The 12,837-nt window shown below is 36.2% G+C and overlaps 1 protein-coding gene across 5 annotated transcripts in view; it reads left to right on the top strand.

The window, feature by feature from the left end:
• The window catches only part of MTRF1 (mitochondrial translation release factor 1), a 53,105-nt gene that overhangs the window by 13,431 nt on the left and 26,837 nt on the right, over positions 1-12,837 (top strand). For all 5 annotated transcript variants that reach the window (XM_045839223.1, XM_045839224.1, XM_045839222.1 and 2 more), the window contains 2 exons: positions 4,096-4,268; positions 12,391-12,508. In XM_045839223.1, the coding sequence (XP_045695179.1) occupies positions 4,096-4,268; positions 12,391-12,508 (291 nt within the window). The remainder of the gene's footprint in view (positions 1-4,095; positions 4,269-12,390; positions 12,509-12,837) is intronic.

A 12,837-nucleotide genomic window follows, 5' to 3' on the forward strand; every position in this document is an offset into this window, starting at 1 on the left:
CTTCCTTTAAAAATAAATAAATAAATCTTTAAAAACAACTTAAAAAAAAAAGAGTAAAATACTTCTATCAAATCAGATATTGATGCGCTAGTTTCTCAAATACAATGTCAAACATCCACTAGTTTTATGTTGCCCTCTTTTACTTTTATAATAAAAAAATTAAAGAATGGATTTTATATGTTATATTTAAAGCAGACTGCAGAGTGGTTAGTAGCATAGTCAAGCTATGACTAAGAGTTAGAACTTGGAGTAGGGAGACATGTGAGATACCTTCAAGGGAAGAACCGGGAAAATTTGGTAACTGATTGGATACAAGAAGGGGTATTGCTTGCCCACTATGTCCTCTATGCAGTGTAGGTTGTTTGATGTATCTTGTGAGAGAGATATTATTAATTACATTTTACAGATGAAGATCTAGGCTCAGAGAGTAAGTAATTAATCCAGTATCCCACAATATGTATTGGCAATCCTGGGATTAAATTTAAGTCTGTCTGATCCAGAGTCACACTATATCCGGCTAATCTCTTCTGATACAAAGGAGATGAGCCACAAGGATTCTAATCTTTCCAGCTAGCAAGACTGTGATACTCATATGCTACTGAATGGAATAGAAGTTGAAAGGCAGAGCCAGCCCATTTGGGAAGAAGAATAAGTGGTTTTTGAATTAAGTTTGTGGTTATACTAATCATTTATTTAGAAACATCTAGTAAATTGTAAAGTTGTATAAACAGAGCTTTAGTGAGAGAACAGAATTGAGGATATATTTGTAGCTGTTAGCACAGAGATAATGTCTGATACTGAAAGAAAAAGCAAGGGAAAGTCCATAGAGAGAGAACAAATATCCAGGGCACCAAACCTTGCAGAATGTCCACATTTAGAAACATAGACTAGTTAACAAAAGAACAGTAGGAGTCAGATAAGCAGAAAAAGGATGAAGATGACATAATATTATATAAGTAAGAGAGGAGAGAGTTTCAAGGAGAATGTAATCAGAAACAGCAGCATTATAAAAGACAGAATGGGAAATGTCATCAGTAACCTCTGAGATGTATATTTTGAATCCAGCTTTCAAGAATGAAAGGGAGATGCATGTAACAACAGGGAGATTGCATTGCAAGTTTGTAGAGCAGCCTAAACAATGGGTGAGGAACCTTTCTTTTAGATACACTGACTCACTGACAAAATAAAATAAAGATATTTTAAAAAGTAAAATGAAATTTTTAAAAAACAAAAATTTTTAATATTTTATTCATACCTTGATAATTAAAGACTAGGAATAAAGCTCTATTTGCTGAAATTGTAAAATAATTTTTTAAAAATCAATTTACTTATTGTAATTAGAAGAAAATGATGTGGATAGAAAAAGACTAAAATAGAGAAAGGGGAAACAAAGTACCTGCCTTTAAAATATATAAAATTACTTATATGTGTATATATATAAAGTTATTGCTTAATTTACATAAAGAGGAATTCTACAGAGATATACACAGAGACATAAGCTGTGTGAGAAGAGACATCTACATGCAAAACTTCATATATTGAGTGACTTGAAGTCTTGTAGGTTTGTCACTTTTGGTACAAATAGGGATAATACTCAACCATTACATAAATATACCAAACTAAATGATTCCTGGAGAGTCTTGGTACAAGCAGTGGAGGGTGATACTCTTGATATGTGGTGCAGATCTGACTGTGTTACTCTGTATACCTGCTATCTAATGAATTGAAATATTTTAAAGTTAAAGGGATTCTATGGCACGTATTACATTATCTCCTCCCCTCCAAAAGATTAATGTTTATAATTATGTTTTGTTATTGACACTCTGTCTTCCAAGGCTGTCAGCAAATTTGTCCTCTCTGGAGGGAGACATTATCTCCAAAACTTTTCACTATGCAAACACCCTTGAAAAGATTTTCTGGAACAAAAGGGCAGATAATGCCTCATTTGCAAGATGTGCAGAAACAGAAGACACTGATAGAGAATTGTCTCCCAACATCAGTATGAACTCATGAGGTATTTCCTATCTCTGTCCACTGAAAAGACCTAGAAACAGTGACAAATCCAGTAGCAGTGAATTGTGTTCTTGAAATATTATTTCCCTTAGAAAGGAACCAGGGCTTCTTGGAGAAATAGCTGATTCCAGGGTGGGTCAAGAAGTATTCAAGATATTCATGGAACATCTTGTTATACCATTGCAAGAGCCATGTCTAAAGAACACAAAAGTTAATTTGAAGAGGCTCCCACTGGCAAAAGATGGGAAAAGTAGAGTTTCAATGATAAATAATTGATTTTAAACATGCTGGATGTGTTCAAATCTTTGAGTTCATAATGATATTTTTTAAAATGGTCAAAGTATTAAAAGGACCTTAATTCAGCCCTGGCTGGTATGGCTCAGTGGTTGAATGCTGGCCTGCAAATCAAAGGGTCACTGGTTCAATTCCCAGTGAGGGCACATACCTGGGTGGCAGGCCAGGACCCCAGTAGGCGGCGTGCGAAAGGCAACCACATATTGATGTTTCCCTCTCTCTATTTCTCCCTCCCTTCTTTCTCTAAAAAATAAATAAATCTTGAAAAACAAAAAAGGACTTTAATTCATTATATTGCAAAAAAAAAAAAAGGAGGTATTGGTATGTTAATAAAACTGGTAAATGAACAGAATCAAGCATTAATCCTGCCTTTTCAATATAACTATCAGTGGATAAATAGTAGGCAAGAGGAGCTGTCTCTTTATAAATACATTTTAATTAAAGCAGAAATGATAGAATTAGACCATCACCATTTTACAACCCCATGATACAGTAAGTATCAAAGGCTATCAAGACCATAAAAAGAGAGACAACCAGACTTACTAAGGAGCTCAAGCTAGTGTCTGATCCAGTCTCTGGATATAGCTGCCTAATTACAGTCCATACAGAAGGCAGCAGAACAGGTTGAATTTTGCCAAGAGTATGCAGTCAACAATATCAGAGTGGGAAATTCTACAGGTCAACAGTCCAGATTCCTCAACAGATAATTTGTAGGAAACAAAAGAGATGGACGAAGAACCTTTAGATTAAGGGATTTAAAAGATGAAATCAGCCCTGGCCAGTGTGGCTTGGTTGGGTGTTGTCCTGCAATTTGAATGGTCATGGGTTCGATTCCCGGTTGGGCGCATGCTAGGGTTACAGTTTGTCCATAGTTGGGGTGTGTGAGAGGGCAAATGATCCATGTTTTTCTTCTCTTTCTCCCTCCCTTTCCCTCTCCCTAAAATCAAAAAGCATGTCCTTGGGCAAGGATTAAAAAAAAAAGAATTTAAAAGATGTAATCAAACTTTTTTAAATGGACAACACTAAACTAATACCTAGGGCAGCACATTTAGGTAATACAATTATTTTTTAAAAAAGGAATAAAACTCAGAATAATGACTACTCATGAGAAAGGGAAGAGATTGCAACTGGGAAAAGGTATACAGGAGGGCTTTAAGAGTGACTGACTAAGCTCTTTCTTTTGATCTTGTAGTCATTAAGCCATACATTTAATTCATGTGGCTATCTATGTCTGTATATTATTGCATAATAAAAATATTTTTTTAAATGTATTTGATAAGAAGCTAGCCTAGGCATTAACATCCTTTTGTGATAATCTTCCCACTCAACAGATAAGCCAGAGCTACATTTCAATAGATCCTTGAAAACTTGGTAGGACCTATCCAGTTGTTCATCATTATCAAAGTGTTATATAATTAAGCATGCTTTTATTTATGGCACCATATTAGCCCAGAATGGGATAGGGTAGTTCAAGCAGAAAATGTCCTAGTATTTTTTTCTTATAGTCTTTTTATAAAAGTAAAACTTGTTTATTATAGAAAATTTAGAAACATAAAAAGTAAAATAAAAATCTGCTGTTATTCTGTTCCCTAGGGATAACCATACATAATATTTTGTTATGTTTCCTTTTATGTATTACTCCATTTACATTTGGAAAATACAGTTTTGTACCTACTTTATGTTCTCATCTCAGTCTCTATTTCATGTTCAGACCTTAGATTACAACACTTAAGATCTTTATCCCATTCAAATTAGAATTCATTAATAGTTTTGGATATTTTTTCCTAGGTGGGCTACATCATGCAGCTGCCCGAATTTCTGGTGACAATGTCTATAAGCATTTGAAGTATGAAGGTGGAATTCACCGAGTTCAGCGAATTCCTGAGGTGGGCCTGTCGTCAAGGATGCAGCGTATTCACACAGGAACAATGTCAGTTATTGTCCTCCCTCAACCAGATGAGGTAAACTCACCAGGAGACGTTGAAAACTTACTTCTTTGTAAATGGGTGTTATGCTGAAAAGTGTTAGCTTCTTGGAAATTATGTGATTTTCAGGATTTTAGATTGAATTCAACATACTTTTGGATTTTCCAGGTAAATCCTTCTCCAGGTAAAGTTGTCTATTTTATCCCTGACCAAAATGTTTTGTTTTGTTCTAAATAGAAGTTACTTCTCATAAAAAAAAAATCCACAAAGCTTTTTACATGTTGTTGCCTAAGTTTTATCTTAAGGAAAAAAATGAATTCCACAGATAATATTTTGAAGTCAGTGATGTATCTATATGGGGATATATGGCTTGTTGGTTGAATATGTTCATATTCCCATATTTTGATTTTTCCTAACTTTAAAAAAAATTTATAGTAAACATAGAAAATTTAAAGAATACCATACTGAAAACTTTTATAACCTTTACCTGGAGTTAGTTCTTTATATTTTGCCACATTTTCTTTATTCCTATGTATGTGTGTATATATACAGAAATATGTATACACAAATGTATATATGCATATATCCTTTATACATAGCAGACCCCCCAAATCTTTGACTTAAATCTCCTAAAAATAGGACATTCTCTTACATAAACTCAATACCATTACCTATGAAAATTATACATATTTCTGTACTATTCTATAATATTATTGTCTAGAAAAAAACTCCTATATATTCTTTCTATTCACAGAATACCTTTATTTCAAATATGTGTTTTATTCCTCCCATCAAACAATTCACCAATTTTCTGCAGACACCAAGTGGGTGTCCTAAAATTTAATTAAGATTTGCTGCTGTCTACCTGGACTTAGCATCAGATCTCACAGGCTAAAGGCTCAATCCGTAAGACTGCCTCCCTTCTCACTTCAGAGGCCAGTAGCAAGCCCACGTATTACCTGTGCTTCTGACCAACTGGTTATATAAATTGGAAGGTTCCTACAACCCCTCCTTGAGTTTGATAATTTGCTAGAGTGGCTCATAGAACTCAGTTCACTTAAGAGATTTCTAATTTATTACAAAGGATACTACTAAGAAATATCCAAATGGAAGAGATGCCTAGGGCAAAGTACACGGGAAATGCTGCAGAGCTTCATATCCTCTCCAGGCATGTGACTCTCTGGCACCACCACAAATTCCCAAACCTGGAAGCTCTCTGAATCCTGAAATTTGGGGATTTTTATGGAGGCATCAATATGTAATCATGATTGATTAGATAATTGGGGATTAATTCAATCTCCAGCCCCTCTCTCCTCCCTGGAGGTGGGACAGGGAAGAGGTGAAGCTGAAAGTTTCAACCCTCTAATCACAAGGTTGGTTCCCCTGGCAATCAGCCCCCATCCTATGGTAATCAAGAGCAGCAGTTTTCAATCTTTTCCATCTCATGACACACATAACTAATCACTAAAATTTTGTAACATACCCCACCCCCCAAAAAACAGGTATAATTTTGATTTATTCACACCAGACAACTGATGTTGTGTTGGCTGTTGTCCCTGTTTTATCTGACAATTTCAGGGAAAAGAGGTCAGTGCCCCTAGTTAATCAGGTATTGCACACTTTAAAATTTTTTGAGGAACACGAGTTGAAAATAACTGGTCTAGGAGCTTTCCAATAATTACATTAACATAAACTCAGGTGTGGTTGAAAGGGCTTGTTATGCATAACAAAAGGACAGCCATATCATTCTTACTCTTACACTTAGGAAATTCTAAGGGTTTTAGGAGCTCTTTTGCCAGGCACTGGGCAAAGACCAAATACATATTTCTTATTAAAAATCACAATATCACACTTGTCTAATATCTACTCCATATAGTTTCCCCAAGTCATCTTAAAGTAATTTTGCAGTGTTTTTTTTTAAATACCAGGGTCCTGACTTCTGGCCAAGATGGAGGCATAGGTAGAGACACTGTGCCTCCTCCAACAACCAAAAAAAGGACAGCAACAAATTTAGAAATAAAAAACAACCAGAACTGCCAGAAAATCAAACTGTATGGAAATCTGAAAACCAAGAAGTTAAGAAAGAAACATTCATCCAGATGGGTAGGAGGGGCAGAGATGGGCAGCTGGGGCAGAGAGGACTCGAGGCAAGGTGGCAGTTGGAGGACCCAGGCTGCAGAGCTTCAATCTTTTTTCCGTCTCCTGGAGGACTAGGTAGTTCCACATTTCCGTGTGGATTAAACCAGGAGGAACAAGGAGGAACCGAGGAGCGAGACAGACCAAGCAATCCAGGGTTCCAACCCAGGGAAATAAAGCCTCAAAACCTCTGACCGAAAAAATGTATGGGTGTTGTGGCAGCAGGAGAAACTCCCAGCCTCACAGAAGAGTTCATTAGAGGAGCCCATAGTGTCCTAGAAGGTACACACACCAACCCACCCGGAATCAGCACCAGAAGGGCCCAATTTGCTTGTGGGTAGTGGAGGAAGTGACTGAAAGCTGGCCGAGAGCTGAGCAAGCAGCACTGTTCCCTCTTAGACCCCTCCCCCACATATAGGGTGACAAATCAGGGTTGCCCCACACTGGCCAATACCTAAGGCTTCACCTCTTACTATGTAACAAGTGTGCTGAGACAAAAAAAAATAGCCCAAATGAAAGAACATCAAAGCTCCAGAAAAAGTACAGCTAAATGATGAAGAGATAGCCACCCTATCAGATGCACAGTTCAAAACACTGGTAATCAGGATGCTTACACAGATGGTTGAGTATGGCCACAAAATAGAGGAGAAAGCGATGGCTATGAAAATTGAAATAAAGGAAAACGTACAGGGAATCAACAGTGACGGGAAGGAAACTGGGACTCAAATCAACCATTTGGAGCAGAAGGAAGAAATAAGCATTCAACCAGAACAGAATGAGAAACAAGAATTCAAAAAAATGAGGAGAGGCTTAGGAACCTCCTGGACAACCTTAAATGTTCCAACATCCAAATCATAGGGGTGCCACAAGGAGAAGAATGAGCAAAAAATTGAAAACATATTTGAAAAAATAATGAAGAAGTACTTCCCCAATCTGGCAAAAGAAAATAGACTTCCAGGAAGTCCAGGAAGCTCAGAGAGTCCCAAAGAAGTTGGATCCAAGGATACACATACCAAGGCACATCATAATTACATTACATAAGATTAAAGATGAGAGGACCTTAAAAGCAGCAAGAGAAAAGGAGACAGTTACCTACAAAGAAGTTCCCATAAGATTATCAGCTGATTTCTCCAAAGACACCTTACAGGCAAGAAGGGGCTAGAAAGAAGTATTCCAAGTCATGAAGGCAAGGACCTACATCCAAGATCACTCTATCCAGCAAAGCTATCATTTCGAATGGAAGGGCAGATAAAGTGCTTCTCAAATAAGGTTAAGTTAAAGGAGTTTATCACCAGCCCTTATATGAAATGTTAAAGGGACTTAATCTAAGAAAAATAAGATAAAAAAATACGAACAGTAAAATGACAGCAAACTAGAACTGTCAACAACCAAACCTAAAAAAAACAAAAACGAACTAACCAAACAACTAGAACAGGAATAGAATCACAGAAATGGAGATCACATGGAGGGTTTTCAGTAGGGAGTGGGAGGGGTGAGAATGGGGAAAAAGGCACAGGGAATGAGAACCATAAATGGTAGGTACAAAATAGGGTGAGGTTAAGAATAGTATAGGGAATGGAGAAGAAGCCAAAGAACTTATGTTCATGTACAACCCATGGACATGAACCAAGGGTGGGGAATGCTGGTGGAGAGGGGGTGCAGGGCAGAGTGGAATAAAGAGGGGGAATATGGGACAACTGTAATGGCATAATCAATAAAATATATATATTTTTTAAAAACCAGGATCCTGTTGAGTTTCATACATTAGTTTCTTGTTAGTTTCTGTAAGTCTGGAAGAGTTTCCCACCTCCCTTTTTTTTTTAAATGATGTTGACTGTGAAAACAGTCTAGACCATTTTTCTTTTAGCATGTCCCACATTCTAGATCTTATTGTTTCCTCATGGAACTTTTTAACTTGTTCCTTTATCCCCTGTATTATATTGAAAATTATATCTAAATGTTCCATTCTATTCAGGTTACATGTTTTGAGCAAGAATATAGGTTTAGTTGTATTCATTACATCTTATCGGAACACACGTAGTATCAGACTGTCCTTTTAGTGAGGATTACTTTGAACATTTAGTTAAGACAGTGATTACAATAATATCTCCATTATAAAAGTATGTTTTTCCTTTTACAATCACTAAATAATCTCTAGGGTATACATATTTCATTCCCAACAACTTTTATTCCATGGTTTTAACGCCATTTTTGCTTGAATCATTTATTTTGGAGGTACAAGATGGTATTTTTCTAATTTAATAATTCCTTCTACTTTTATTAACTAGCATTCTTTTCTGTAAAAATTTTCCTCTAAACTACCTTGTCTCCTTCTTTCTTGCTTTCTTCTATTTTACGTCATTATAAACTTATATATTGAGTTTCATATATTGAGCTCATTATAGACTTAAAGATTTGTTTTTTAAATTTAGTGAGTTATAATCATTATTGTTTCTGATGTTTACATTGTCCCAGGTTTAGCCAGTAGCAGCCTTCAAAAGAGTAACACTTTTGAAATGACCCTATCAGTCTTTGAGTATATCCTTCCTTTTTGGTATAATTACAAATAGCAGGCCCACCTTATACTCCTCTGCCTCTGACTTGAGGTCAGACTTCATTCCTTTTAGTGGGGAATGGACCCGGAAATCAAGATCTGGGTTCTGGATGTGCTCATTCATTATTACTGAAGTTTGCTTACACCTAGACTCTTCAGTGGACAGAGCTAAGAAACGTGATTTTAAATCACAGGTTTATATAATTATTACCAATTCAATTTAACAGGGAGCTTTGCTTCCTTGTCTTGCATTTTGTATTTGTATCTCTACTTCAAGTAAAAACCTTGTTTTTAAATTAATATGTTGACTTTTTCCTTTATTATACAATATGTATAAAATAGTTTTTAAATTACTCAGTAAATTACTAAGTAATATTTAAGATTTCTGTCCTTAGAATATAATCTACCAAAAAAGCATAGTCAGAGTACTATGTTAAAAGATAATCTGGCCCTGGCTGGCGTAGCTCAGTGGATTGAGTGCGGGCTGGGAACCAAAGTGTCCCAGGTTCGATTCCCAGCCAGGGTACATGCCTGGGTTGCAGGCCATAACCCCCAGCAACTGCACATTGATGTCTCTCTCTCTCTCTCTCTCTCTATCTCTCTCTCTCCCTCCCTCTCTTCCCTCTCTAAAAATAAATAAATAAAATCTTAAAAAAAAAGATAATGTGAAATATGTTTTTCTGTATGGTTATGCTATTATTATGGTAAATATTTTGGTTCATTTGTTTCTGTTTATATTTAATGTTAAGATTTAATTTTTAATTTTTTAAATTTATTTAAGTTTTATTTATTTACCTCATTTTATTTTTGGTATATATAAGCATTTACATGATCAGAAATCAAAACCATGGAGTTGTCTTCCTTCCATCTTTATTCTTTCCCACTCCATTCCCACCTATTTGCTTGTTGTTTTCACATTCTCAAAAATTAAACTCTGAAGTTTTATTTTTCCAAAAGAAGAAGGTCTTATTCCCTTAATTGACATTAAAATTTTTTATATACTATTAAGTCACTGTTTCTATATTCAGAATTTCCCTAAAGTCAGTAGGTAGTTTCTGTAACCTTTGGGAAAATATCACATATAATATCTACATACTTGCTATGTAACTACTTCATACACTGTAATCACAAGAAATAAGACATTACTCTTCCTCTTTAGTGTTTATTTAGGTACCCAACACTGGCATATATTAACAAAGGCTATATACTGTATTTTTCAAACTATAAGATGTACTTTTCCCCTCCAAATTTAGGAGAAATAATGGTTGTTAATGCTGCTGTTGAGTTCTGTTTACATTTAGATTGGTGAAATATGTTATTTGTGTTTTTAAATATTTTACCACATTTTTTGCTTCAAAATTTTTTTTCCTATTTTCTTCTAAAACCTAGGTTCATCTTATGGCCTGAAAAATATGGTAATCTTTTTCGTCACAATATTGTACTCCCTATAGAGGAAATAAAAGAACAACCAACTAAGTTGTATATTAGATTGTAACCTTGACCTCCTGTTATTGTACTTTTCAAAGAGAAAAGTCATATACTTTCTGTCAAACAAATAAGTGATAAATATGGAACAGAATGTTTAATCTCCCCTCAAAAACAGCATACTTTTGAACTATTATGGGTGGGTATGGGTGAATGTGTATGAGGTCTGTCCAGAAAAAGTTTGATTGTTGTTAATATGAAAATGGTTTGCATGACATCCATGTAAACTGGCAGCCAGGGAGAGTAGACTGGAGTGTGCATACATGACCAATGACTTCATTGTACTAGTCAGTAGTGGCAATAGACCCTTTTGACTGAGCACATGTACCTTGTGGCCATCACATTCAAAATGACTGAGCGATTAGAGCAATGAATCTCCATCACATTTTGTGTTAAGCTTGAACATTCCTCTGCAGAAGCTATTCAGATGATTCAGAAGGCTGCAGCTATGGGCAACTGGTGGTTGGCAGCTTCACCAGGACAACGTGCCTGTTCATGCATCACATCTCGTGCAGAGTTTTTTTTTGGAGAAACATCAAATCACCCATGTAACTCAGCCTCTTACAGCCCAGATTTGGTGCCCTGTGACTTCTGGCTTTTCCCAAGATTAAAATCACCTTTGAAAGGGAAGACGTTTCAGACCATCGATGAGATTCAGGAAAATATGATAGGGCAGCTGATGGTGATTGGGAGAACTGTGTGAGGTCTCAAGGTGCTTACTTTGAAGGGGACTGAGGCATCATTGTCTTATAAGCACTGTTTTTTATTTCTTGTATTTTCTTCAGTAAATGTCTCCATTTTTCATACTACATGCCTGGAAAGTTTGGACAGACCTTGTATATCTCCAAAATCAAGGTATTGGTAGGGCCATGTTCCCTGCAAAGCTTTAGAGGGGAATCTTCCCTTGCACCTTCTTGCTTCTGGTGTCTCCAGGTGTTTCTTGTCTTGAAGCTGTATAACTCCAGTTTCTGCCTCTGAATTCACATTCTCCTCTAGGTGTCTTTTCTAAGGAAACATTATTGGATTTAGGGCCTATCTGAATAGTCCAGGATGATCTCATCTTAACTCTATCACATGTGTAAAGACCCTTTTTCCAAATAAGGTTCCAGTGTTTAGAATATGAATATATTTCTTGGGTACCTCCATTCAGCCCAGCAATTAGTGTACGTGCATACACACAGATGCTCAATTCTCATTCTTCATAGTATGTTCTATAAAGTCGCAGTGAACATCAATTTAGCAAATACTGAACCATTTCTCCAGGGGGAAATATATGTAGCCCACATAGATTATAACCTTAAATCCTAAAAACAACCCATCCTGGTAGTCTACTTATTATATAAAAGGCAAAGTTCAGAGTGACTCTCCTGAGGCCACCTCCCTAACAGGTCCCAGAGTTGGGATTCAAACCCTGTTCAACCAGTCCCAGAGTCAGAGCTTCTTGCACCACACTCCCCGTTTCTCTTCCTGTCTTCATCCTCTGGTCATACTAAAATAAGAAGGCAGAGAATCATCACCTTGTTTGTCCTCAGCTGGGAATGTACACATGTAAGAGCAATTTGAACTTTTTGTTGCATGTAAATGTCTTCTAAAGACTGTAAAAATGCTATAATAATTGATTTTGGAGAGCAAATTTTAGTGGGTAGGTGAATTTTGAAATACAGAATCGGGAAATAATGAGGATTAGCTTTATATATAGGTACATATATACATCCATATATTTTATATAGTTTCTGTCTGGTATAGTTTATAGGATGATGGATGATGAAACTTGAAAGCTTGAATAATGTAGTGACCTCATAGCATCTTACATCAGTGTTAAAAAAAAAATACCATCCTTTGAAATAGGGAATTTATTTCACCTCTTAGTTTAATAGCTGTGACACAAAGCAATACAGTACATTTGAAATTTTTTTAAATAAATTTAGTGTGAAAGTAATTCATTGAGAGTAGAATTTACTTATGTTATACTTTCTGTTTTAGGTAGATGTGAAAGTGGACCCCAAGGATTTGCGAATAGATACATTTCGGGCCAAAGGAGCAGGAGGCCAGCATGTTAATACAACTGATAGTGCTGTCAGACTTGTCCATATCCCCACAGGTGAGCAAGTCCCTTTGCTTTTGTACTTTTAACTTTTTTTAATAACTTATAAAATAATTTAGAAGGAAAGAGTCCCATGTTAGTGTCTCACACAAACCCTTTCAAGGTGACATTGGGGTCATAGGTCTGAGATTCGCAATGTGTTCATACACACTTTCTGTTTGGAAAAGACACCTCTCTCAAAGGAGGCAGAGAGTGAGTGGACCTATTCAGAGAAGCTGCTACAGGAGTAAGCAACCAGAGGCACCCTAGCTTAAAAACAAACTTGAAAATAGTATTGGACATGCCACTGCGATGGATCTTTTATCACTGTATAGATTGACTGCTAG

This window comes from Phyllostomus hastatus, unplaced genomic scaffold (assembly GCF_019186645.2).
Source record: "Phyllostomus hastatus isolate PE091 unplaced genomic scaffold, TTU_PhHast_1.1 phas_contig_29, whole genome shotgun sequence".
In the NCBI taxonomy this organism is placed as follows: domain Eukaryota; kingdom Metazoa; phylum Chordata; class Mammalia; order Chiroptera; family Phyllostomidae; genus Phyllostomus; species Phyllostomus hastatus.